The sequence below is a fragment of the Natrix helvetica genome (genome assembly GCF_964273705.1).
Source record: "Natrix helvetica genome assembly, chromosome: 1".
Taxonomy (NCBI): domain Eukaryota; kingdom Metazoa; phylum Chordata; class Lepidosauria; order Squamata; family Natricidae; genus Natrix; species Natrix helvetica.
In genome coordinates this window covers 88,371,922-88,399,344 of record NC_138548.1, presented here as the reverse complement: position 1 = coordinate 88,399,344, position 27,423 = coordinate 88,371,922, and the positions used below count along the sequence as shown (strand labels likewise).

General features: G+C 34.8%; 1 protein-coding gene across 8 annotated transcripts in view; it reads left to right on the top strand.

The window, feature by feature from the left end:
* CD44 (CD44 molecule (IN blood group)) overlaps positions 1–27,423 on the top strand; it is a 90,399-nt gene that overhangs the window by 60,185 nt on the left and 2,791 nt on the right. The window contains exons 6-18 of one of the 8 annotated variants that reach the window (XM_081948988.1): positions 100–195; positions 4,169–4,297; positions 6,278–6,406; positions 8,272–8,430; positions 10,196–10,387; positions 11,449–11,625; positions 13,164–13,331; positions 13,850–14,020; positions 14,545–14,721; positions 15,605–15,757; positions 17,057–17,215; positions 23,579–23,680; positions 25,141–25,219. In XM_081948988.1, coding sequence (XP_081805114.1) covers positions 100–195; positions 4,169–4,297; positions 6,278–6,406; positions 8,272–8,430; positions 10,196–10,387; positions 11,449–11,625; positions 13,164–13,331; positions 13,850–14,020; positions 14,545–14,721; positions 15,605–15,757; positions 17,057–17,215; positions 23,579–23,680; positions 25,141–25,219 — 1,891 coding nt within the window. The remainder of the gene's footprint in view (positions 1–99; positions 196–4,168; positions 4,298–6,277; positions 6,407–8,271; positions 8,431–10,195; positions 10,388–11,448; positions 11,626–13,163; positions 13,332–13,849; positions 14,021–14,544; positions 14,722–15,604; positions 15,758–17,056; positions 17,216–23,578; positions 23,681–25,140; positions 25,220–27,423) is intronic. The other 7 variants (XM_081948991.1, XM_081948990.1, XM_081948993.1 and 4 more) reach the window with 7 other exon arrangements.

Genomic DNA, 27,423 nt, shown 5'->3' with positions numbered 1-27,423 from the left:
CGTCCTTGACTCTCAGAGAAAAGACTTACGGTTAAAGATTGTATTGTTGATTGGTCACTAAGTGAAAAGAGTACAGCTCATTCATATTTTATGACACAGAGGATGATATCACAACATTTACACCAGTATACGGAGCAGAAGACCACGGTCATCAGCATCCAGGAAATCCTGAAGATCAGAATCCCCAGAATCCTAGTAAGTGTAATAATTGTAGTAATATCTGTTGTAACTTGGTTTTAACAATGACAATGTAGTCCTTCATCCTTTTGACATTGACTGTATAGTCTATATATGCAGACTATATGAAAGAATACATATTCATTCACATTCCTCTGGTTTAGAATCATACATTTAAGCTCTTGTATCTTCTAAAGTAAAGAGTACCTCGAATAACAAGAAATTAAAATTCTAGTATATGACAGGAACATTTAGGTTCATTGTATCCAGTTGTTATACTGTGTAATTGCTACAGATAGTATGTTATAGTAATGAGCTCATAGGATTTGATATCTCTATTGTAGAGCCATTAGGTATTTGCTTTCAAAAAAAAGGGAAGATGAGTCTCACAAATAAGGGCTGATCAGATTATTTTATATGGCTTAGTGGTTGGCTCCTTTTATGCCCGGGTTTCGCTCTATGAAATATTTCTGAATGCATACATTTCTCTAATAGAGTCTCTATAGTCTCTGACTAAAATTAAAATCTCTGGCATTCATTAAGCAATATCCACCCCCACCCCCCCCCCAAAAAAAAACCCTAGTAAAATTGTGATGGAATGTGCACATGGAGAAGCAGTGGAAGGGAGTCTTGGCAGCATAGAGCTTTCTCAGGGAGTAAGCTGTATATCCCAGAGAAAAGCCCAAATTAATAGACTGCGGTCCTAGGTGTAAGGGAAGGGGGAAGAAGCTTAGGATAGCCTATAGAATATTTCAGTGTGTATTATTAGTGTAGAGCACAGATGTCAAACTGGCAGCCCGCAGGCCAGATGTGCAGACCAAGTCTACCCAGCTCTGCAAATGGGAAAAGCATCATGAAATGTCACGTGACTGCAACGTAAGTTTGACACACATGGTGTAGAGGGTTAGAGTGTCAGTAGGCAAGATAGGTGTAAGCAAATAAAAGATTGGACTCGGTTGTATTAGTTGTCTTTGGAGTTGGGCCTGATATATATGTGTAGACATAGCGTTTGTGTAAGTCTTCCTGGAAGAAGTAATTGGATTTTTTTTCTTAGTATTTCTAACACTTACTTTGGGAAGATGTCATTATGGATCTTTCAGCCAAAATGCTCATTAAAAGCCCTTACGGATGGTTTTATGACTATGTATACAAAGCAAAGAAAACGTTTACTTGGTTATGATAACATTTCATATTTAGAGGAAGAACTTCATTTTGAGATTTTGTCATCCAGCTTTGTGATGGCATTTCATCTTACAGTTGATTTCACCTTGCATTTCTTCATATACTGAGTGTTTTTATATTTTCCTGATAATATATTTGGATTCTCGGAAGTGGAGCCGAAGAGAGTTTCATATCAATCCAAATAATAATTTGTTCTAATCTAATGGATCATTTCCTTCTTGTTTATCATTTTACATACATGCTAACTATTAACATGACTTTGGTATTGCAACAGTTTGATTTCTCAGCATTGATTTTAGATTTCTTAAAGAAGTTGTGAGTTATACAACAGCCTAACTAACGGAAGATATTCTCAAGGTGATACTAATATAAACTTGTTTTCATTGTCCTCGTAGAACTGATTAATAATCTCCAATTTCCTAATGATTTTTTCCCCAATACCTGATGTTTAAAAACGTACAAATAGGCACGAGACTATCTAGTGGAGATCCACCCATTAGAAAAACTTTTCATAGATTTTTCCCCCTTCCAAGATAATGGCCACTGTGTCCAATATATATATAATTGTTCATAAGTATGCATCTTTTTTTTTTATTTTGAATCATGTTTAGCATTATATATATGCAATAGTCTTTTCTGTAGAAATGGTTTAATTTATGCATCAGCCTTCATTTTTTCAGAGATCCTGAAGTTATAATGGAAACCTTTGTTATTACTTTGGATATTTACCTGCAATTGCAAATTTTCAGGATTTGCTTTTGGCAATGCTTACTTTGAATGCAGCTTTTTTGTTTCAATAATTTTCAGAGATTATAAGCACAAACTTCTTTCTGGTGAAACTTGGCAAACTCAGAAGCCAATTTTCATCAGTTCATGAAAAGGTAAGCTGGAAATAGGTCTCAAAGTGCTGCCAATAAAGCCATTTAAACTACTGGTTTTTTTTAAAGAAAAATCTGGAACCGTTCTTTGAATTCATGGAAAAACTGATTTCTTAAATATTCATGGATAAAGCAATTTTATAGGCTAAATTGTTGCAGCTATATGATTAAAAACCTATAAAAAGACTTTGTCTCTGTGCTTGTCTATGTTGTGTAGTAAATAACATAAGATAGAATTGACAAATATTCAAATTATTCCAAATATTGGAGGTGGTGGTTGTGAATGGGACTGGTTTTTCTGTACTCTTCTGCTCTGTGCCTAGATCAAGGATTAATGTAATCCTATTGATCTGTGTCGGTTGCAATGTTACACTCTGGGTTCCTTCCTCCCTCTCAGATGATTCATTCTGTCAAAAACATCTCTCAATAGCTTGTGTGTGTTTTTCTGCATTTGGGTGAATGCATGGGTGATATGATGGAATTTCCATGGTTTAAGATTTCTATTTTGCAATTGACTTTTTGTTAGCTGTAAATTATAATTGCAGTGAATATTCTTTTTTTTTATTGTCCAAATTTTATTGATTTTAAAAGTTTTACAGGGAAAAAAGGGGTTGAAAGGTTATAAAACATTTTGACAGCTACATCGTGCGGGGGGAGGAGAAGCCCCCCCAGGTCTCGCAACTTTTACAAAAAAAGATAGAAAATTATCAGCATTTACATAGATATTAGCAGTTTTAAGTTTAACACAAAATCATCAGTATGTTTCGATCATTTTGCTTTTTATCACTTCCAATTGCAGTGAATATTCTATGGTGGGAACAGAATGTATATTCATGTAAAAATGTTTGTATCATATAAAGCATTTTACACAAGAAACTTTGATTTGGGGAGGGAACTTTGCTTATATTAATGTTACTACATTGATGTTACTTTTTAGGAAGTGAATAGACTTGAACTTTAGATTTGATATTTCCATGTAAATACAATATATGTATATTGTATATTGAACAGAGGAAAGTTACAGATCTAAAACAACCTTATACAATTATGATTATATGAACTTCAGTTTGTGTGATTGACTGGCAGATAATGAAGATTACATTGAATAATAGACAATACAGAATTTGTTTTTACAGTTCAATCCCTATACCAAATAAGTTTCGTTCTTAGTTTTGTTAGGAAACACAAAATTGAAAACTGAGTTTCCATTCTTAGACTATGCATAAAAACAACATATCACTTGTGCCTGCGACATTGGGAAAATATGTGATGGAATTCCAGCATATATTTCTTAACCATAATCACTTCTACTCTTTCTACTCTGGAAAGTTGCTATATTGTTCTTTACTTCATTGGGTTCTTTCTGATATTTTCCTGATATCTCTATCTGTTCAAGGGCTTCTATTCTTTCTATTGTCCTTGCTTTCACTTTTATCATTGAAAATTATCTCCATTAGATTTACTTCTTTGTATTCTACAATGGTGGAAATTATAATATTATTCTCTATTTCTGCATTGCCACAAGGAAATACTAAAACTTACAAATTGAACAAAAATAACTGTGAAAATTTGATCCTTGAACTAGCTTCCTATTTGAAAATCCCATTTTGTATCAAAACTGACAATAGAAATGCAAATGATTATCGTCCTTTAACATAACCATGATGAAACTATGTTTATTACTTGGATTCCCTCTCCAACCCCCACATCTTTACTTTGTGTTCATAATGTTTGTGTTGTTAGTGTGTAATCCATCTTGTCTTAGAGTACTCCCAAAATAAAATACGTATGAGTATATTATTTAAAAACCAACAACAGTAGGACTATTTAAGGACATAGGAAGTGACTGTTTATCATCTTCTATGAGGAAGTTCTATTGATTGAAGACAAAACATAAATTCAGCACTGTAGTTATTCTGCCATCATTGCAGCTGAAGAAAATTCAAATCATGGAAAGCACCATGGAAATTCTAGTCAAGATCAGCAAATCACTGAAAATTTTCCATTATGGTTGCCATCTGAAGAACATAAAGGAATGCAGAATACAACCTCCAGCAAGGGTAAACTCTTGTAACATTTTAGTCAATCATAGTCTCTTGCCTATGCTTTTTTTCAAAAACTCTGGCCAAAAGTTTGGTTTCCCTGGGGAAAAAATGTTGCTTATATTCTTCATGAGTGCTGCTTGAACAGTTCTGGTATTGGTGCATTAGAAATATGAACTGTAATAGCCAAGTAATTGTCTATGTCATACAGAAATTTGTTGTTTGGACTTAAGTGAAACTGTTGCTTTAAGAGGGCACTACTTTAAGTATGCTTTAAGGACATGCTATTTTAGGAATTAATCTATGTACTGACATGTAGAAAAGCTAATGGGCATATCTCTTGCATATATAGTATGGAAAGAAATGATTGCTTCACCTAAAATTATAGTGTAGGGGCATTGCTTGTTAATAAACTGACCCAAATAGTTTTAGACAAATTTAAATCTTTCTTTCAGTTTACAGTACTTTTAAAAATAAAATGTGCCCCATAATTTACATGCAGGTAAGACCTGCAAGCATTTCCTTTTCAATATGTATTTTAAGTCAAATGCCCATATCCTCAGGTTCTACACCAATAATGTTTATCTCAGTGCCTTGTAAATCATAACTATTTAAAAGCAGCCCATTTCTATAAGAGTTACAATTTAAAGAAAAAAATGACAACATGACAAAGAAAAGTCTTATATCAGTTAGTTCCTTAATGGATTTAAACTGGGCTGTGTAATTGGAAAAGAACAAAATATTTCTAAAGTCCTGCATTGCATTTCTCTGCCTTCATTTTGCCATAAATTCTCCATTGTCATGCTGAGGTTCCACTTACACCTCCATAGTCAAATATTCCTGAGACTTGATACATAAACTTATTTTCCTGACAAATACTTACTCTTTTAATTCTCTGCTGAATCCAGAAAGGTGTCATTTTGATTTCCTTTTTACTCTCTTCATGTGGTTCCTTCAAGCCATATTGTTAAGCTTGGAGAGTTTTCCTCCACATTTTATCAGCGGAATAGCCACTGTGCCATCAGTAAATGGGTGTTGAATGTATTATTCTCCTCTGGATCATAGTCACATCAATTCATCCAGTCTAGGTATGAATCTACAGTTTTCTGGAAGTATACTTTCCAGAAGATGCTATCATTTATCATGCTCTGGATATGGTCTAGAAGGACCAGACCCTTTTCAGAAAGATTCACTTTGGAAAAACTACTAGGCCATGCCTAGAATAGCTGGATCAGCATTATCTGGAAGAAGAAATGTACATTTCCCTCAACTATTCTATCTTCACAAAAAGAAGAGTTTATACATACATATAAAGTCTTTAAAAACACAGTTAAGTTCTGACTCCTTCCCCAGGCCTTTGAATCAAGATGTCCTAATTGTAGAGTTGTAGTATATTTTAATCTGTTGCCATTTTATGATTTTAGCTGACTAATATTGTCTTCAGTTAGCTCAGAATGTAATATAGTTCATATTATGCTCTCATTTCTACATATAAGAATACAATTATTCCATTCCTTTCCATGCTTTCCATATAAATTCATATCCAAATCCCACTTACATTCTTCCAAAGAACTCTCTCCCCCGCCCCATTTTATGGGGGAGATTCTTTTAAGAGTTAGGATTAGGATTAGGTTTGTAATTAGAAACAATCTCTCAAGTACCTCATATCTTATTGAAATGTTGCAGTTGCTGAAGTAATGATGATCCAGTATGTTTTTACTAGCAAAATGTGTTTTGCTTCCCTTAAATCACAAACTGCACAATCCAGATTCTACCATTTGTTTAAAGTGAACTTGCTTTTACACACACACACACACACACATACGCACACAAACACACACACACACCCCTCTGAAATTAGATAATCCATTCTTCATATCTTATTGACTATTCCAATCAGTGAAGCAAGAACATATTAATGATGTAGGCAACAGAGAAATAGATAACAGGATGAAAATATAAAAATCTTACCATAAGTTTACATCAATAAATCAATAGATCAGAGTTTTGAAGATGATGATGATGGTGGTGGTGATGATGACGAAGAAGGGTCTGGGCAAAAAAATCCTGAAACAGTTCTTGAGTGGGACAACAGTGGTGATAAGGAACTTCACACGTCAAATACCAGTAAGAACTAATCCCTATTGTGCATTGTATTATAGAAAATAATTAAGGTATGATAAAGTGCCTTTTAGATGTAGGCTTAGATCTTCAGTAGTATACTATTTGTATTGATCTACAAAAGATTATTTTATCTGAGATAGATAATAGCAAATAATAGAATTTCAGTTGAAACAGGCAGATAAATTTGAGCGATATTTTTCTGCATGGTCTATTTTGCATAGCTGGCATTGGCTTTTGCATTGGAAAATGTCTGCCTTGGCGATTGCTGGAAATAGAAACCCAGCAATGCTCTCAAAGGTGTGTGCCTACAATCTGTGCTTAATTTGAATGGAAAGGGACTAAATTCTGAGCTGCATTACCTGCTTTCCATTGGTATCTGTTTTATACTTTCACTTGGCCGACCCAAAATTAAATGTCAAATGGGTAAACATCTGTGGCGGACTTAGCTTTGGTTTTGGTGGTGGTTATTATGGGCTGATGCTGCAGTGTTCTCTATGCATAAATCTGAATATTTCTATTATTTCTTGTTAATAGCCACGTTGTTAGTTAACAAGTGTGCTCAATTAATACCATTTCTGCTATCTTTTTCCATTTTAATTTATTTTGTTGTATCTATGCTGCTGTTGGGGAGCAGGTCGTATAGGTGAAGGAACTACTGTATATGGTTGGTGCACATTAGCATTATATGAAGAAGTTAATTTTAAAAAATTATCACATATTGAAAAGGTGTTACCTTTTACTCTTTTTATTCTGCATTTCCGAACGTGATTGATTCCTATCATAACAAACTATTTGCCAGATGAAAACTTTCCTCTTATGTAGTTGTATGCCAAAAGATTCTTTACCTACCCTGTTTCCCCGAAAATAAGATCTTCCTGGATAATAAGCACAATCGGGCTTTTGAGTGCACTAAAATAAGCCCTCCCCTGAAAATAAGCCCTCCCTGAAAATATTGTAACATAGCAGCAGCCATGAGTTAACCACGTTCACTGTCTCCTGCACCTCAAAAATAATAAGACCTCCCCAAAAATAAGGCCAAGCGCTTATTTCGGTCGTCAAAAGAAAATAAAACCCTGTCTTATTTTTGGGGAAACACGGTATATAGTTGTTATGGGCCATGAAGCTATTCAAGGTTCAGCTTTTTTTAATGTTAGTGTTACATTTATATGCTTGGGGTTGTTGATTCAAACCTAATTTCCTTTAATGTAGAACCAGTTTGATGTAGTGGTTAAGGCATCAGACTAGAAACCACCCACAGTGAATGCTTTCAACTAAGGGAGAATATATTGCTTGTTCTTTTACATCTGATTATTTCATCTGTCTGTACCAGAAATGGTGCATTTCTCACGAGATAGTCATGCTTGAGGGCTCACGTAGGCAAATTTTCGAGCACATGAAAGTACCTGTGTGATCTGTACTTTTAAAAACCTGTGCCTTAACATGTACATATAAATTATTCTCTAACATAACTTAAGCTCAGGTGCTAGTTGATAGTGGGATTCCAAATATTCAAGCCATTGTCAATTGAAACAGTGAAAGTTAGGAGGGTCCAGGAGGGGAGAAATTGGAAATAGAAACTAACAATTAGGAATGGGGAAAAATTTAGCTGAGCCAAGGGAAAAATGTCCTCTCTTGGGCCAGACTGAGTTGAAACTGGAGCCAAGGAGGAGGAGTCAGAGAGGCATGACTCAGTCTCTGTGCAGATTAGGACATGATAATCCCATTCCTGGACCCTCCTGCAACATACTGAGAAGCAACGTCGCAGATAGACCAACATTTCTTCTGTAAAATAACTTAAGCCCAAGTGCTAGTTGATAGTGGGATTCCAAATGTTCAAGCCATTGTCAATTGAACCATTGTCATAACAGCTGTGAACTCCACCAAAGATGTCAAACAAGAAGAATCATCCCACAATATATTGCTACCTGCTGTACATTCTGAAAGGGACAATGAAGTCAGATCCTCAACAAATGACACAAGTGTGGATGTCCTACCTGGAATTGTTGAACAATATTCAACCACTACTGGTATGAGGAATTAAACATGATATTGAACATATTTATGTTGGTTTGAAGTAGAATTTCTTCCCACAGTATCAAAACTCAGAATGTAGTTAGTCATTGGAAGTATTGATAATTTTAGCTGGAGTATGCAGTTAATACATTGTGATTACTTCAAACAGGAAAATAGACCCAAACATATAGAACCATTTTCCAGATGTTTTTGCTTTTATCTACCAAAACCATGAAGGTTGAAGGTTATTATATTATATAATATATATATATATATATTATATATTATGCAGCTTTGATGAAGCCAGAGTCTCACGAGTGGCATTTTAACATTATTTCAGGCTCCAGAGTTTTGTGAAGGTTACTGAAATGCCAGATTGGTGCATTGCTCTGTCAGGATTAAATTAATAATTAAATTTAATCGTGGCACATGGAGTAGTACTCGAACTGTGAAAGTCACTTCAGGAAATTTATGAATAGTTATGTGGAGTAAAATCAAATTCTCATTTAATGTTTCTTAAGAAACGAATGTTACTAATAGACATTTAAAATTGGCTTCAATCTATTGCTTTTTGAAAGTTGAAATAAAACGTGAGGTTGCTTTTTTAGGTATACCTTGATTAAAGAGAACTGCTTAAACAAGTGATTCCCAAACCTGGATAAATTATTTAGAATTGTGTAAAAGTAATGACCCACAAACCTATTTCCCAATCACAACAGGGAAATTTAAATTGTCTTGCAGTGTTTTACCTATATTGGGTAAAAAGGACTTTTGCAAAGTGGTTGTGTACAATAAAGGAAAGCACTGTTTTGGAAGCACTGACTTAAACCATTTCACAAACAAATCTTTGGGTAATAATAATGGTTTTTTATCTAAAGGCATTATTTTGCTGAAATTGAAACAACAGAAATAGATCGCATTTGTATGTTGATATACAAACTTGGTTGTACATTTGCAGCTTTATTTCTTATGAAAAGTATTGCCATTTTCTCTTGAAGATGGGAAAATCTCTTTTACTGCACTGGGCTTTTTGTGGGCTTTCTCTTTTGAGTTTTCAATTACAATTTTTCTCAGTATCTAAAGCTTTTTCTCTTAGATTTAGTGAACATAATGTGTAATGCATTATGTTTTCTGCTAAATTATTTAATAAGTTGACGATGAAGGATAAATCTGGTACTTTAGCTTCAATATTTCATAGCGTTTCTACTTCAATTTCCTTGGATTTATACAGCAGCACCTTTAGAACCGAATAAGCTTAATTGTCTGAACTTCATCCTGGCAATGAATGAATGCCATTCAAAATAAGACTTTGGATTGACAATATAAATCTGGACTATGTATCTGAAGTGAGTGTCCAAAATATTTCAAGAAAGAAAATGTCCAAATAAAAGAAGAAAAGGAAGAAAAAGGAGAATGTTCTTGGACTTAAGATGCTACTGTGAATCCAGATGGTACAAAGCCTTTTGCATCTATCAAACACATTTGATAGATCAGATAAGGCTGCAAGCTGCTGTCACATCTTTTCTGCCTCTACTGCTGTTATATTCCTTCTACTATTGTTCCTGGTGTCTGGGGCATCTCTGGAAAATCAACCATTTCTGAAAAATGTGGTGCTGATTATGGGGCCTGTGAATTCAACAATACTTTACAAAATTTTATCTACTTTCCTCTTCCTCTGCCTAACGCACATAATGAAAGTGCAAGCCATATATATAGATAATCTGGAGGGTTATTCAGCAAACATAATAATGGAATTGATTCAAAACATCATCATAACAGCTGTGTCCTCCAGTGATGATTTCTTCAAGCAGGAAGACTCAAAGCAGCCTCAACTGGAGGGTGCATCTCCTGAGCTGGAAACTGAAGACACAGTATCCCCTGCAATCAACACTTCAGACGAGTTACATCCAGAATTTTCTGCTGCAGATGAAAAAGAAAGTACCCTGGAAAAAAAATCTTTTCATCACCCAGGTAACAATATGAATACTTCCATTACAGAGCCAACTTTCTCTTTAAATTAGCTGCATTTGTTTTTTCATCCAAATTTCTAAACAAAATACATTACTCTTTAATTTACAAGTTGTAAATTAAAAAAAGAACTGTGTTTTGCTCCCCTCCCCCCCCCCACCAAATTCACTCTTAATTATTTTAGAGTTGATTTAGATAGCAATTTACAGATTTAAATAATGAGTCTTCAGTAAGACCTTATGTGAAACGATATTTATATACCGGTAGTTACTTTGCAAAGCCATTATGTCTAGAGATATACTAGAGATGTGAAGTCAGTTTCCAAACATAATTACTCTCTCAGAATCTATATTCTTTATTTCTCTGTAAATTCATCTGTGAATTTGCAATATCTTAGAACAGGTTTGCAGTTCTAATTTATAAGGAGCAGCAAGGTTCATTCCAGGTAACAAAGCTCTTCCTTTGATATCTGGTATATCATTGTTTGACATGGAGAGTCGAAGTGTAGATGAGCCAGTGGTTTGGTGTAATAAAAGGTTTCAGAGCTAAGAATAGAAGTTTATAGACTTTTTACTGTCTGAGCAAACTAGAGGTCTCTGCTGCATCTATCTGGAAGTGCAATGACTCATGTCCATTTACAATTATTTGTTATTGCATACTGCATACAATTTGATTAAAGTAAAATCTTGGATTCCAGGTGATTTGAACCTCCTGAAATTACTGAAATTAGTTTGTTGCCTAAATTTGATTCATAGAAAAAGCAGATATTTTGGCTTAGTTCTGTTTCCATATAACTTGGGGAATTATACTTCATCCGGTTACCTACTTTAATACTGGCAGGAAATTTGTGAACTACGCTGAACCCAACACACCTAATAACTTTGGCAGCTTGTTGGCATTAGAGATCTAACACAATTGTATATGCTCCTTTTAAACTAAGCCAGAAAGCCTAAATATATATTTGTTTGTCAAAGCACCTTTAGACCTTTGATTCTGAGACACCATCAACTGAATAGACAAATAGTTAAAATTTATTCCTGCCTTATTTATCATAACTGCAACAGTTACTTTCTTCAATGGAAGTGTTGAACATGAAGAAGAGCATCAAAGTCAGCCATCAGCTGTTGATACAGTTGCACAAAGGAGTCAAAGTTCTGTCGCAAACAGAACAATCCATGATATCCTACAAGTACTTGTATCTCCAAGGGACAGCTATTATGAAAATGCATCTTCTCCGCCAGGTATTGGCAGTATGACTGTTGAATATAAAATTTACTGTGTTGCATATAACATTATTTCTAGCAGTGTGGCCATGAACAGCACCAATGTTTCTACTATTGTAGGGGGGCATTGTCTAAAATCTGCTCCATGAAAGGAAATGCTATAGTACAAATTGAAATTTGAAATTTCCTTTATTTTGATTCTGGCAGAAAGTGAGCCATGTTTAATCTATTTATTAAAAATTGAGTTCTTTTTTGGAAATTATCTGTGCCAGTGAGTTCATTCTTTTGGATAAGTTCTTTACTTTCTTAATAATTGTGTTCTGCTTCCCAGAAAATTTTATATAGTAGATAGAGCTAGGTAAAACAGACAGAAGGGAATTAAGAAGAAAGTTTGTGCAAATATAATTACAAAAATACTTCTCATGACCTATTGAGGCTGCATTAGGTGGTCAGCACTTGCCTAAATAGGTGGATACTGCCTACATTTTAAATGCATTACTGGAAATCACCTGAAACAGCTTCCCAGATGAAAATAGCCATGAAAAAGGAAAGGTCGAAAAAGAAATACTTTCCTTTTTATTACTGTCGTTATTGAAAGTTTATTATACATTCCCAAGTATATAGGTATTCTTTGTTTAATGACCACATTTGGGACTAGCAAGCCAGTCACTAAGCAATGTGGTTGTTATGTGAGTCACCTGTAATTGTTAGGTGAGACACTGCATGACTGAATTGTGTCTTTACTTCTGACTTCTCTGTTGACTGTGCTTGTTGGAAGCTGGCTGTGAAGTACACAAATGGCAATCATGTGGTCATTGAACATTGTGACAATTGTTAATGCCTTGTAGTTGTGAAGTGCCCAAAAGGCCCTTCACATGATTGTAGGTATGAGAACAGGTCAAAAAGTTAGTTTTTCAACACCATCATAATTTCAAACAGTCATTAAATAGGGCAGATATTAATTGACGACTACTGTGCAATATAATATTCCTCTTTTTAATTCTAGCAGAAAGGGGAATTATTCCACAGCAGTAGTTGTTCTTTGTAAAAGAAAATGCATTTATTTTGCACTAATTTTTCCAGCTGAATTAGGCCCTGTAGATATAGATGTAATATGCTTAATTGGCCATGTGTTGTACATGACTAAATGATGATGTTTAGCTTCATATTGAGAGCCAGTTTGATCCAGTGATTAAGGTTTCGGGCTAGAAAGCAGGAAATTCTGACTTCTAGTCCCACATTACTCACAAAGTCAGTGGGTCACATTGGTCCAGTCACTTTTTATCAGCCCTAGGAAGCAGGCAATAGCATAACACTTCCAAAAAACCTTGCCAAGAAAACTACAGAAGCTTGTTCAATCAATTTCCAGAAATCGGACATGATTGAATGGAAGGAAGAAAAAAACTTATTTCATATGGCGTGTAAACATTTTGACTCAATTAAAACAGTGTTAAGATATTCTTGGTTTTCTCTTTCTATTTATAACTATGTAAAAGAGCAACTGGAAATGTAGCTCTAAAAAGTGTTTAAAACTGACCCAGCCATCTTTGTAACAGCAAAAGTTTCCAGTGTTAGCACTGACTCTGAAGTTCCTACTCGTGATTCATTATTGCACCTAAAGAATAGTGAAGAAAAATACCACACAAACACATCTAGAGAGCAATTGCTGCCTGAAATTCTTCATACAACTGCAAATAAGCATGAAAATAATATTTCACATACAGGTATTAGCAACATTTTTTAAATTTTTGTTTTCTGTTATTTTTCTAGTAGAATTGTGTTATAGCTTTAAATACATAGAATATGATACCATTAACTATTATGCCACATGAACTGGAAATTGTTGTCAATAAAACTTTCTCATGTGATTAATACATAATATGACAATAAATCTTACCTGTATAGGAATGGGTTTTCTTTCATCCATAAAGATTGTATTTGTACATCAGTATAGAATATATTATTGTATTGACTTTAGATATATTCATAAATAATATTTAGGGGAAAAAAATCACAATCGATTTTCTCTCTGTGGAATTTCTCCAAAGAAATTTTAGTTGATAGTAGGCAAATAATTTTTTATTCATTTTCATATTTCTGAACTAAGAAAGAGATTACATAATCTATTATTGTAAATAATAAGTAATATGTTATCAAGGGAATTATATTTAAATTTGTATTAGAATATGGTTCAACAAGATGTGGCATGTGCAAACAAATCTTTTGAAATCAATTGTTGCAGCAACTGTAGTCTCCGGCAAAGGCAACGTAACCACACAAAATCCATCATTTTATGACATCCATCTAGGACTGGACAATAAAAATGATATCTCTGAGAACAAAACTAGGGAAGATGTTCAGTCTGAAATTATTCCGAATGAGAGAAAGCCTGAATTGGAAACAACTCAGACAGGTATTTCTCAGAAGATACAATTTTAACCATCTTATTTCTGCTATGTTTTGTGGTCTTTCTCAAAAAAGAAAAGAAAAACCATAAATTATTATGAAATACCATATTATATGGTATTTCAACATGTAATCTGTATAAAACTACAGCCAGAAAGTATGTGAAAAATGATGCTGAATAGCTATTAAACTGATGGCTTAGCAGTAATTCCTCAAGGTTTACGAGAGGACAAATAATGTACGTATCAGTTGAATGTTAATTCACTTCATTTGTTTAGGTGATGAAAATTGTCACTTGAAAATGAATGCTGAGAATGCTTCACTAGCATCATCATAATCCTAAATTAGGGAAATATTTATACTTTTAAATTAAAATGTGTCTGTCCAATGAAAAATACCTCTATTTGTCAAACCAGTACAATGATTTGCAGGTCAGAAAGATAGAAGCCATGCATTGTATATATGTTTTAGAAATTCATTTAGTGAAAGTCACTCCTATTTTGTTTCAAATTAATTATCAATACTGTATAGCTGTAATTTCCACTGAAGCTGATGATTATAAGGATTTTACCCAAGATCCATTGATTAAGGAAGATCCTGATTTGAATGAAAAACTTCATCACCCTACAAATTCATCAATAAATGATTTCATACCTGGAATTAGTAATCTCACAGACAATGTGCAAGAAAACAAAACATCGCATACAGGTACTAGGAAAAAAAGAATGAATTTTCTCTATATTGCCATTCTAGATCAATTAATATAATAGCCTAAATTAATTCTGAAATTCTTCATGACATGGAACACACTTATTCAGTGGGTAGAAACAAGTAGTTTTAATTGGCATCACATTTAGACAAAACTCTTTTATTGAAACAGCTGTAGTCTTTAATAATTGCTACATGAACCATTTATACATGTAAAATTGGCATGAGGTTTTTAAAATAGTCTATATGCTTCTGTTGTAATGGTATATGGTGTTGCATACAAAGTTCACATCTTTAGTATGAAAGAGTTTAAATAGAAAGGGAATCTACAGGTCTACTGCTATATATCAAATTAGTAGACTACCATTTTGTAGTTCTGTTTTAATCTGTAAACTTGCTTTAGTCAAGGATTAAATTCATATTGCTGCATTTTTACAGTACTTATCTAGTCAAATATTAATACAATTAACCCCCAAAAAAGATTGACTACTGTAAAAAATGTAGGAAGTGATTGTACAGCTGTTCCAGGATTTTTAAAAATATTATAATAATTGTGAGACTCTAGCCCAGGAGCACTAGATGTTTTTCCATCAACTGGACAGAGTAGTGCAACAAAACCTTTCATATAGGTAGCAGTGGTTAATATGCTTCCAATTACAGTGGTCCTTGGGGATAGATTACATGAGTGAATCATTAGATTATTTTAAGTGAGTGAATATAATTGACCAAATATGCTCAGAAGCCAATTTTTTTAAAAATACAGAAAATATGAATGAAATAGAAATTTTTGGCAGTGATTATTTGGATGGAAATTCATTTTGACAATGCACAGATTAAAAATGTAAATATCCAAATCTAAGTTCATCGTTGGTTCATCAAACAGTTGCCATATTCAAGGATCTTGAAGATTCAGCTCAATCACCATTACCTCCTATTTACCAGCCAGAATGGATCAGTGAAGAAAAACCTATCATTACTTCCAGTAATGGCACGGAAATCAGTAAACAGCATGAAAATGAACGTGATTTTTCTGAAGGTATTGCTGTGAATAATATTGTTCCTTCATAGTGAGGCATGGATGAAGTTTGGTTTCGTAGCACCTATAGCCGTGATGGTAAACCTATGGCATGCATGCTACAGGTGGCAAGTGGAGCCATTTGTTAGGGGCAAGTGAGGATTTGCCCTATCAACTGCTGACTTCAGCCTTCATTTTCAGTTTGGCCATAGGGCCGTTTTTTGCCCTCCAGAGCTTTCAGGAGGCTTCCCGGAAGCCCTGGAGCACGAAAATGGCCCTACCGTCAAACCAGAAGTTGGTTCCCAAACTTTCCGTTTGCCTATAGGGCCATTTTCTGCGCTCTGGAGGCTTCAGGGAAGCCTCCGGGGGGGGGACGCTTTTTTTTTGCCCTCCCCAACCTCCTAGAAAGCCTCTGGAGCCTGGGGAGGGCAAAAAACGAGTCAATTGCATGCTAAAAGCAGGGGGGGGGAATCACGTACATAACATTACGGATGTGGCCACACCCGCGCACAAGCCCTGTGCATTTCCCCCGCTTTTGGCAGATGATGGGAAAAGGGTTAGCCATCACTGACCTATATTATATATTCATTATTACAACACCTGAAAATAATTCAAATAATATATAACAACTTAACAAAATATTTCTAAGCTGATCTGTTTTGTTCTTAAGCTGATTTAATATAGTATGGTTCCATTTTGATTCTGTATAAATCCTCATTCTGTATAAGCCTTGAATCATAAAAAAGACATTCTGAATCTTAGTCTTATAATCTACTTTTTGATATTTTTATTATCTTATTCAGTATATGGTGATCTGTGTTTTTTCTAGTTCTCCAAAGACATCCAGTGATTATTTCTGTGATAATTAATTGATTGGAAACTTGCAATGATTGTGTGTAAAATGATGAGTAGATTTAGGATGTAATGTTACTAAAGCAAGAATGTATATAGTGATCGGGAAGAGGGGGAAAAACGCTTAAAAAGCCCAATTTTAAGCAGCAACCATTGTTCTTACTTGTGAATTATTTTTGTTTGTTAAAAATGAATAACAATAGATACATGGAAAAACTACATACCAAATTTATTACCGTTAACCACTAATAATCTTTGGTGGACACAGGAAAGAAAACAGAGGACCCAACAGGAGTTAATTAGGATGGGACTTGCTGTTAGAATTATAGTGTGCTTTTTTATATGCCTGAATTATAACCAGTATTATATTGTTTTGTGAGAAAAAAAATATTGGACCTATGCTGCAAAGGAAATGAAAATGCAGCTAATAGTTTTGTTTCATTCTCCATTGCATTATCGCTGCCATAGATCCGGTCGTTTATGGCACCAAAGAAGATCCAACTTCAGAACCAGTGAGGCAATGGGTTAGTGAAAACAAGTATACTACAAAACCCGCAATGGATGTCTTGATTCCTGGAATAGTTCCTCGAAGAGGAATAAATCAAAAAAATAAAACTGATCATACAGGTATCCACTAGAATGGTGGTGGGATCTTTTTTACCCCTCTATTAGGTGAGATATTCTTCTGTTTTTAATTTCCGTGTCTATTTTAGGCATGTAAAAAAAAAAAAGCACCTAAGAACAGTTTATGAGGTATGTCACTTTTCATTGGATAGAATGAGAGTCTGGAAAGGAAAGCTTTTCTTTATCCCAGTTTCACTCATAGTCTCCATAATTCTATTTAATTCGGTCTACGAAAGAAATAGACAGCCAGCTATCTTATGTATTTCTAGTGCTTAAATACATAAATAAAACCCGATTCTTATATCCTCTTTTGATTTATAAATTTCAGCCTACTGTATCATTAATGTTTTACAGGTTACTCATGAAAATAATTGGTTGAGGGGTCTTTGGTGGTCTCTGGTGGTCTGTTAGCACTGATGATGTTACTTGATTTGGGTAATGAAGCAACCAAGGAAGCAACCAAGCTCAGAGACCACCAAGGTCCCCTCATTTAAACCCTGAGCTACGAATATTCTTCTTTATTGCTTATTAATTAATTGTTTGCCTGATGATAATGATGATAAAAATATATATAAAATCAACATCTGAAACTAGTGAACTAATGGTCCTTTTTGACTGTAATTAGGATTTGAAATTACTAACTCAAGGTCTTCAATAATGTAGATGTTTATATAATTTAGTGTTTCATTGAAACTGTATTCTTGGATATCTGTGGAAGAATAGTGGGTGAATAAGTATGTTCATACCAGAATGCATGTGACTGCTGTGAATGCAATAGGCTTGGCTGCTCAGGTGGCTTTAGGCCAATAAGATCATAAGAATCACATGTCTGTGAGGCATTCAAAGTTCAGTGCCCATTCTGGATTAAAATAACTTTACATTTGGCATCATGAGGAAATGCGCTACATTTTCCTGATGTACACATTTTGAAAAGCATGTATCGTATGTACTTACAACTGGTTTTTAAAATGATTTAGGTTATTTTTATCCAGCATTGTATAGATCTGCATTTAATATTGGAATCTATAAATTTCATTTTTAAGCCATTTATTTTGGTCTCCAGTTATACCATGTAGGTCTGTTTACATTTACAAATTTATTTTTGTTTTCAATTCTTTCTGCCAAGTGATATCTTTACATGTTTTTCAAGTTAGCAGGACTAGCAGATTACATATACCAGAAAATATTTGTTGATAATGTAATAATAATAATATGGTAATTTTTTGGAATCCTGTTTATAATTGGATTGCTTCCTGCTATCATTACAGTTTTTTTAAAAAAATGTTATTTAGACATTTAGAATATGTATAATTTTGCTAATAAGATATGTATTTATTGATCACTCTACTGTTGTTCCAATTATCATATTTTTCGGAGTATAAGACACACCAAGGTTTTGAGAGGCAAATTAAAAAAAAAGTAGGTAGGTAGATAGAAGGATATCGAGGGAAAGAGAGAGAGAGAAATACAATAGGTAGGTAGGGAGAGAGTAGTTAGGTAGGTGTTGTGGCCCTGCAGGATCCGGTTGAGCTATTGATGGACTCGGATAGCGAGGAACCATATGAGTCTGCCCTGGACAATGTGGAGGACCCTGTGCAGGGTTCAGACTCAGAGCAGGGACCAGAGAGGCTGGTTGGCCACCAGGAGGCGCCTGAGGCATGGAGCAGTGGGGAGGATTAAAGGAAGTTTGTCCCTGATGCTAGATTGAGAAGGGCTGAGAAACGGAAGCAGCCACTCCGTAGGCAGACTCACAGAAGATGATTAAGGACAGATGGTTGTGGATTGGTCCCTCCCAAGAGAGATTATAGGTGAGGCGTTGGGAGGGGACATTTGTAGGAAACAACCGTTCGAATTAGTAGTTAAGAAAATCTATCTCTGTATTCTAGCTGTGTCTGTTTGTTTGGACTATCTGCATTGCTTCATTTGAATTATCAGGGTTGCTGCAGAGCTACTCTATTGAACGTGAGTTGTCTGGGCCCTCAACCAAAGGATTCATTATCTCAGTAATTAAACAGTGGCAAACAGCCAAACCTGTGTTCTGGTTTATTCACAGGGGGGCGGGGTCAGAACAGGTAGGTAGGTAGGTAGGTAAAGGGATATACAGAGAGAGAGAGAAATAGAGAGAGAGAGAGAAATAGAGAAATGCAGTAGGGAGGTAGGGAGAGAGAGGGTATAGGTAGGTAGGTAGAGGGATAGAGAGAGAAAGAGATAGAGAAATACAGTAGGGAGGTAGGGAGAGAGAGAGAGAAATACAGTAGATAGGGAGGGAGGGAGAGAGAGAGAGAGAGAGTAGGTAGGTAGAGACAGAGTAGGTAGGTAGGTAGATGTTTCCAGGTGTATTTAGCCATGTGCTGGACAAAGAAATCACTGACAATCTGCAGCACCTAAGAACTTTGTTTCTGCTGTCACAACACTTGATCAATCTAATTCTCATCAATCACTTTAACTAAAGAGCTTTCCGAAAGAGGAGGGGAAAAATTTTTGCACTCTGCAAACCAAAAACGGCCCGTTTTTCGTGAAAATGGGCCCATTTTGTTTTTGTTTTTAAAAAGGCATGAATAGCCTTGGGAGGGCTTGCAGAGTGCTGCTGGGGGGGCAAAAAATGGAGGGCATTTTTTGCTCATTTCTGCCCTCCCTAGCCACCAGGAGCTCTCTGAAAGCCCTCATACAAGCTATGCACGGCCATTTTGGTGAAGGGGACGGGGTTTCGGGAGGCAAAAAATGCTGTATTCGACGTATAAGACGCACCCAGATTTTCAGCCTCTTTTTTGAGGAAAAAAGGTGTGTCTTATACTCCGAAAAATACATGTCAAGGACTCCTCCAACAACTAGTAGTGCTGATCTGTGGAGATAAAATGTTGAATGAAATATTGTGTTTACCTTTTTAAAAAGAAAAAATAATGAAAATACAATTTACTGCAATAGCTGTCAGCATCAATTATTATAGTCTGGCGTTAGTATATTTATTACAAGTAAAAATATATGAATTTCCTTAATATATTTTCATGTCTGTGTAGACATAAAAGTGACTTAAAAGATAGGAGAGATGGCCCTCATTCTGAGAGTTATTGGAGACATTTCTCCCCCCCCCCTCTGTGGTCTATCACTACAGATAGTCCTTGATTTACAACCGTTTGTTTAGTGACATTCAAAGTTACAAAAAAGTAACTTTGAAAAAAGTAAGTTGTGACTGTTTTTCACACTTACGACCATTGCAGCATCCTCATGGTCATGAACAAAATTCAGTGTTTAGCAGCTGGTTCATATGTCTGACCTCGTGGTGTTTGGGAGTCATGTGATCAGCTTTTGCAAGCAAAGTCAATGGGGAAACCAAATTCACTTAACAACCATGTTACTAATTTTAGACTGCAATGATTCACTTAACAACTGTGGCAAAAAAAGGTCGTAAAATGTAGCAAAACTCACTGAACAAATGTTTCACTTAGCAAAATAATTTTTGAGCCACAATTGTGGTCGTAAGCTGAGGACTACCTATACTGCACACATTGCAACAGGCCATAATATTTGGCAATAAGAAAGAGAGAAATATCTCTTTATATTTCATCTCCGCTTTTCCACTTTTTAAACTTAAAGTAAGAATTTTGTGGAAAAAGTTTTGATCCTGCATATATCCTGCTCATCGTTGATTTAACTATTGTTACCCCAGTTGTGGCCTCCAGTGATGGAGACAAAAATGAAAAATCAGTTCTTGGTCCAGAGTGGCATCCTATATTGACCAGTGATGATGAAAATGTTGTAAATAACAGTCAAGATCCTATAAATCTACCTTCCACTGACAGTAAGACCTATAGTATATATTCCTATAACTTTAATATCTAGTTTTGCAATTTGTAAGACTTCCTGTCTCGTAATTTATGAATTTGGATGACCTATCAGTAAAAACAAAAAGAGTAATATTTATGAAGAAAGCAGTCCGGAACTCTTGATTTTCAAGGGAAATCTTACTACAAACAAAACCTGTCTCTGGTCTATAGCTTCATATAAAGATATATATGGTTGGAATGTTGCCAACCAGGAAGTGTGATTCTCTGCCTAGAGTGATAATTTTTTTCACTGTGGAGTATTCTTTTCTGATTTCTAAAGAATAAGTAATTACTGTCATATCACTTTGGACATAATGACATGCATGACCCTAATTTCTAATGTATTACAAATGATTACTGTTTGTAAATCTTTATTATATATTATTGATTTTAGCTTAAATTAGGGAATTTTCAGATTGTCATTTAAAATAGTAAAATACTGTAATTTGCAGGTTTTGACAGTCTTCACGAGAAGACCAAAATCTCATAAAATTTTGCTATTGCTCTTTGAGCTCTGAGAAGAATTAATGAAATTGCATGATATTGCAAACCTTTTTAATTTTGGGAAATGGGACATTAAGGGTTAGAAATATATCAATTTTCAGTCTAAAAGCTGTAAAACAGAATAAAAAAAAAAGTGAAAAAGTGGGTAGATTGTTTAAATATATTTGCTACCTTAATCAGAACTATAAATGGACCGTCTGTTATTGTTTACCAGTCTTTAGATTATGCCATATTAATAAATAAAACCAGTTAAAATCAAATAGGCCGTTCTTGACATTAGCAAAAGAGGTTGCAAATCGATAGCAGCAGCGTCATCTGATACTCCTCTGGGTATCATCTAAGGCTTGTTTTGATCCTGGCTAAAGAGGAACTGGGGCTTTCCAAATATTCCAGTTTAACACTTTAAAAACCTTATGGGCTTTTTCTAGGCTTTTCATAAATACTTCAGATAGATCCTGTAGTATTTGCAATGCTATTTATTCTAGAACAAGTAGCATAGTTTCTCTTGTAGAATGTTTTTTCTATCATAAATTTTGATTAGCCCTGTGCCTCCTAATAAAATTCCACAGCAGATCCACACTAAAAAGATCTCCTTGTCTATCATATTTTGATGTGCCTGTCTCAGATGTCAGTGCAAGGAAGTGTTAGATTCCTTCAGTGCAAAGGAGGCTTTTTTTTAGATAACCATTGTGGCCATTAAGACCAAGAGACATAAAAGGAATCTGATCTGGTTTGAATCCTGAATGTTTATAATACGGGTAGTATAAACATTAAAAGGTGCTACCCTGTATATCTCATTTTGTTCTTTCCATTAGCCCAAAATACTTAAACTATTTTTGTTATAATAGTTATAATATATACCGGTAGTAAATCCACTCACTCATCACGAAATCTCCAGAACTGTAAAGCCTACAAGTTTGAAATTTGGCACGTATGTTCCTCTTGGCTTCTAGGTGCTCGGTAAGAAAGGAGTTTTCGAAATGACCATCAGATCATTAGTATTTCTTATACAGTATTTATATATATAAACACGCTCTGATGCTTAAGGAGTTAGACGTTCTAATCCTCCTCCCCACCTGAAAAGAATTCTGCTCCAACTGCCACTTGGGTGTGGGAGTGGCTAGCGCATGACCTATCCGGCTTGTGCTGGGAGGTTAGACAAAGGGGATGTAGAAATAAACCGAATTTATACTAATTATAGGCCTGTTTTTCAGAATGTAGCTATTGTGAACTGTAGGTGAATTTGTAATCATGAATTCCAGAGCTGTACTGTTTTCTTAATCTGATGTAGATTTTATTTTGCTGGATAAATTATTTCCAAATTCACGAATCAGTGTGAGTATGTTGTTTCTAATCTTTCTAATCAGTGCCCTATGTACTCTCTGTTGATTTAATTTGATTTACTCATCATCTGGTAGCCATTAGGAAGTGTCTGTATTAGGTATATTGCAACATATGCTCACTGTCACAGTTACACCGTATCATAGCCTTGAGTTCAAATGCCAAAACTTTGTTTTTTATCCTTGCTATTCATTTAAATCAATTTTTATTGTTCCTAATACAAACCAATGGGACTTAGTGGAAAAGTGGGGGGTAACCATAGTAAAATATTAGAAATATCAATTTTTGAAAGAAGTGTCTTTTACTTATTTGCACCTGGCATTTAGCTATGCTTTCCAATTCAAATCAGTCTGGATATTTCTGCCTACAAAAGACTTGCTGAAGTAAACTGAAATTATTATGCTTATTAAATTTCCCTGGCATAGCACAGCTCTCCCACATCTTCTGAAAGAAAAGCAATCTTTTAGTAGTGTGTGTGTGTGTGTGTGTGTGTGTTTGGAATAAAGATTCCTGTAGTGTCACTCCCTAAGTAGTGACAGCTCATCAGTACTTATGGGAATTAAAGCTTTGTTATGAATGAAACACATAGGTCCACAGAGGATGATTAAATAATAGCATGTTATTTTTCCTCTGCAAATACAAAAGCAGAAATTCCAAATATTGATAATGCAGAGAGTAATGCATGTCTTTTCTCTAGGTCCTGATCCAAACATACACTCCAATGTAGTGAGAGACAAAAATGTGACACCTTTGCCGGAAGAATCAGGAAAAAGTCAACCACGAATGGCTCATATACCAGGTTTGTTTCTATGCTTTTATAATTGGTATTTATCATGAAGACATACTAGAATAGAATAGAATAGAATAGAATAGAATAGAATAATAGAATTGTAAGGGAACTTGGAGGTGTTCTGATCCAACCCCCTGCTTAGGCGGGAAATCCCACACCACTTCAAATAGTTATCCAACATCTTAAAAATTTCCAGTGTTGGAGCATTCACAACTTCTGGAGGCAAGCTGTTCCACTGATTAATTGTTCTAACTGTCAGGAAATTTCTCCTCAGTTCTAAGTTGCTTCTTTCCTAGTTTATACCCATCACTTCTTGTTCTACCTACTGTGAGGTTCCTTTATCTTTTGTTGTCATCTTTTGTTGTCATCTTTTGTGTGTAAAACATGCAAATGCCACCATTAAGTATATACCTTCCAATGATGTCCTGTTTTTGCACACTTTTCATTTCTCCCCGCCTCCACAGGTATATGTCCATGTCTTAGGATATATTGGAATTAAAGGTTCTCTGACACAAAGACCAGTGGCTTAAATCTGGAAAAGTACCGCCAACATAAAAGGCTCAAAAAGCTCAATTATATATAAACATATATATATATTCAATGGTGTACAAACAAAGTAAAAGTTTTGTTGAACTTCATTACTTTGGATTATTTTTGGATTACAGAATGCCACAATTTTACTGGCATGTAGGAACATAGTGTAATTTGGTAGAATGTGGCATGGAATGGGTATTAACTGTAATCCAGACATATCTCCATGGCTAAGAAGTGAGATCTTATGTTTCAACTACATAATTGCTTTATTTCTTACACAATTTTTATCTGTGATATATACACTACCCAATAAGTGTTATCCTATCTATCGTAGAAAATGAATAGTAATTTCAAAACTGTTTAACGTAGCAATATTGATGCTAATCGTAATATTCAAAACTACTTTTATTGAAGAATCATACCTTCATTTATAATCTCAGATCTCTAATTTGTAAACTATGTAATTTGATTAAAATAAGTTTTTTTAGTTAATTCTTAGAATATCATCCTTCTTATGGTCCCGTTCTCCTCCTCTTCCCCCCTCCCCCCCCAAATGCCATTTGACTACTGGAAAATCTTACTGTGGCTAAAGTAGTATACGGAAATCATGAAGATATATTTTTTTAAAATCAGAATTACATTTTGTTCCACTCTCACAATTGTGGAAGTAACAGCAACTGTAATTGTCTCTTACCACACACAGGATAATGCAATAATGGATACAAATTATCTGCACAACTATTATTACTTATATACAGTTGTTAAGAGTAGCTGGGACATAACTTTCACTTATGTGAAAAAGTGATCATAAAGAATGACAGCTAAAAATAATAGATCATGGGTATTATTCTGAAGGAAGTAAAATTAGATATTAAAGAGAATATGTAAATTCTTGGATCATCTGACAAAGTAATGTTTTTTTTTTCTATCCGCAGATTGGCTTATTGTAGTTGCTTCTCTTTTGGCCCTGGCATTGATTCTTGGTGTTTGCGTTGCTGTAAACAGTCGAAGGAGGTAGGAAATGCTTTTGTAGCTTTCCATTTCTCAGTGCCAAAACTGTCTGTTGTGAAATATTTTTAGGACTGACAATTTTAAAGTATTCAAAGGAGACAGGTTACAGAGAACTTAATCATCAAGTACACTTGGAAGCCATAGACCACTGTTTTTAAACATATAATGCATCAAAGACACCCTAGTTTACTACTTTATCTCCTACTTCAGTGTTCATTGTAAAATATGTGTCAATTTCTGTGTCAATTCAAAAGTGGATTTTTCAGCCTCACCATTTGTCATAAAACTTTCCTCCTTTTGAGTCAGAGCAAAGAGCCACCTTGAAGCTAGTTGCTGGGATTTACCCCTGGATTATTTTCTGAATAGTATTTGAAAACTAACACTTAGCTATAGTGTGCATCAAAAAACAAAGTTATATTGATGTAATTAGATAGCTGGATGCTATTGCTCACACAAACTATTTGCCTACAGATTAATTAATTACTAACTTTGTAGTTAAGAACCAGCATTTCCTGCTTGTTCATCATTTCTTTAATATAATTCCTTAATTTGAGTATGAGTGTTGTTCATTAATTTATATTAAATCTTGATCTTTTGAGATGCTATTGTTGTTGTACTAAGGCACAGTTTGCTGATTTTTAAAAATATTTTTAAAGCTGACCAATGATAATCACAGGCAGATAGCATCTCCTGAAAATGTGCAAAATTATAAAAGAATAGTATTTTCCAGTTGAAGAATTAGCTTCTCCTAGTATTAAATGTTACTTATTAAAGTAAAGTTTTAAAGCCTAGTACAGATAGATATAACTTGGAATATTTTGTAACTTATTGGTGAGCCTGGGCAATCTATATTTCAGCAACAAAATTTAAAAATAAAATGCAGAGCTATTCATGTTTTCAGAATGAAGCCTACAAGATTAATTCAGATAAAGAATATGCAGTGAAAACCATACCTCCCCTTTTTCTATAGGCCTTTTCTCCTTTCACATTTCTCTCTTTTGTGATGAGCATTATTTTAGAAAAGAACAGAGCAATCAGGATTCTATAAACATTGCTAGAAGTCATAAAGGAGTTTCAGCCTATTCCTTACTAGCTCTTTCATTGTTACTTCACTCAGTATGAATCATTGATTCAGGTCTTTTTCCAGTGGTTGAATAACAGCTCATTCAGGGAAATAGGGCTGTGCTGTAAGGAAGGCTATATTAGTGAGAACAGTGTAGGTGTAACTCTCTTAACATCAAGAGAATAAGAGGGACAGGCTGCTTATTTGTTCAGACAGAAATGCAGAAAGAAAAAAGACATAAAACTTAGGTAATATATTTGACACTTGAAGTTGTAGGTGACATAGGAAACCATGAAAGAAGCACAAAGATGTTTGTTTTTTATGGAAAAAAAAAGACTGGAAAAAGCACACGTTCTAGCAGAATCAATTATGAGGGAGTAATTAAAAACAGCCTTGAACCCTAAAATATGCTCTCAAGACACATTCAGATGAGTTCTAAGTTTTAATTGTGCAGGAAAATATCCAGGAAATTTTCAGTTAAGAATTCTAAAGGATTTTAATAATAATTTTAATTTGTAGCATTTCTGATGGAAGACATGTACTTTATTTGGAACAAGCAAAAAACATTCATTGTAAATTCTGTTTGAATTTTGCTATGAGTAACATCTGCTTTTCAGTAGTAACGTCAATGTTATTGGCTCCAAAGTTAGTGAAGAAATACTCCATTTGGTGAACTGATTATAACATGCTGCTGAATTTTCCAAAGATTTCAACAAAATTGAATGGGTGGGGACAGGGGTGAAATTCTGCAGGTTCTGACAGATTCTGGAGAACTGGTAGCAGAAATTTTGAGTAATTCGGAGAACTACTGGCTTGCCCCAGAGTGGGATGGGAATGGAGATTTTGCAATATCCTTCCCCCAGGAGTGGGGAGAGAATTGGGATTTTGCAGTATCCTTCCCCTGCCACGCCCACCAAGCCATGCCCATAGAACTGGTAGTAAAAAAATTGAATTTCACCACTGGGTGGGGGAGAATATATGAGTTTTCTTTTAACGAAATTGGGATGGAGGTATTACAAAATGAAACATTTTTTCCTAAAATATATTGGACACATCCCTACCATAGAAAGCCAAAATATATTGGACACATCCCTACCATAGAAAGCCAAAGTTAATGGCTTAATTCTCTTTTAATATGTGAAGC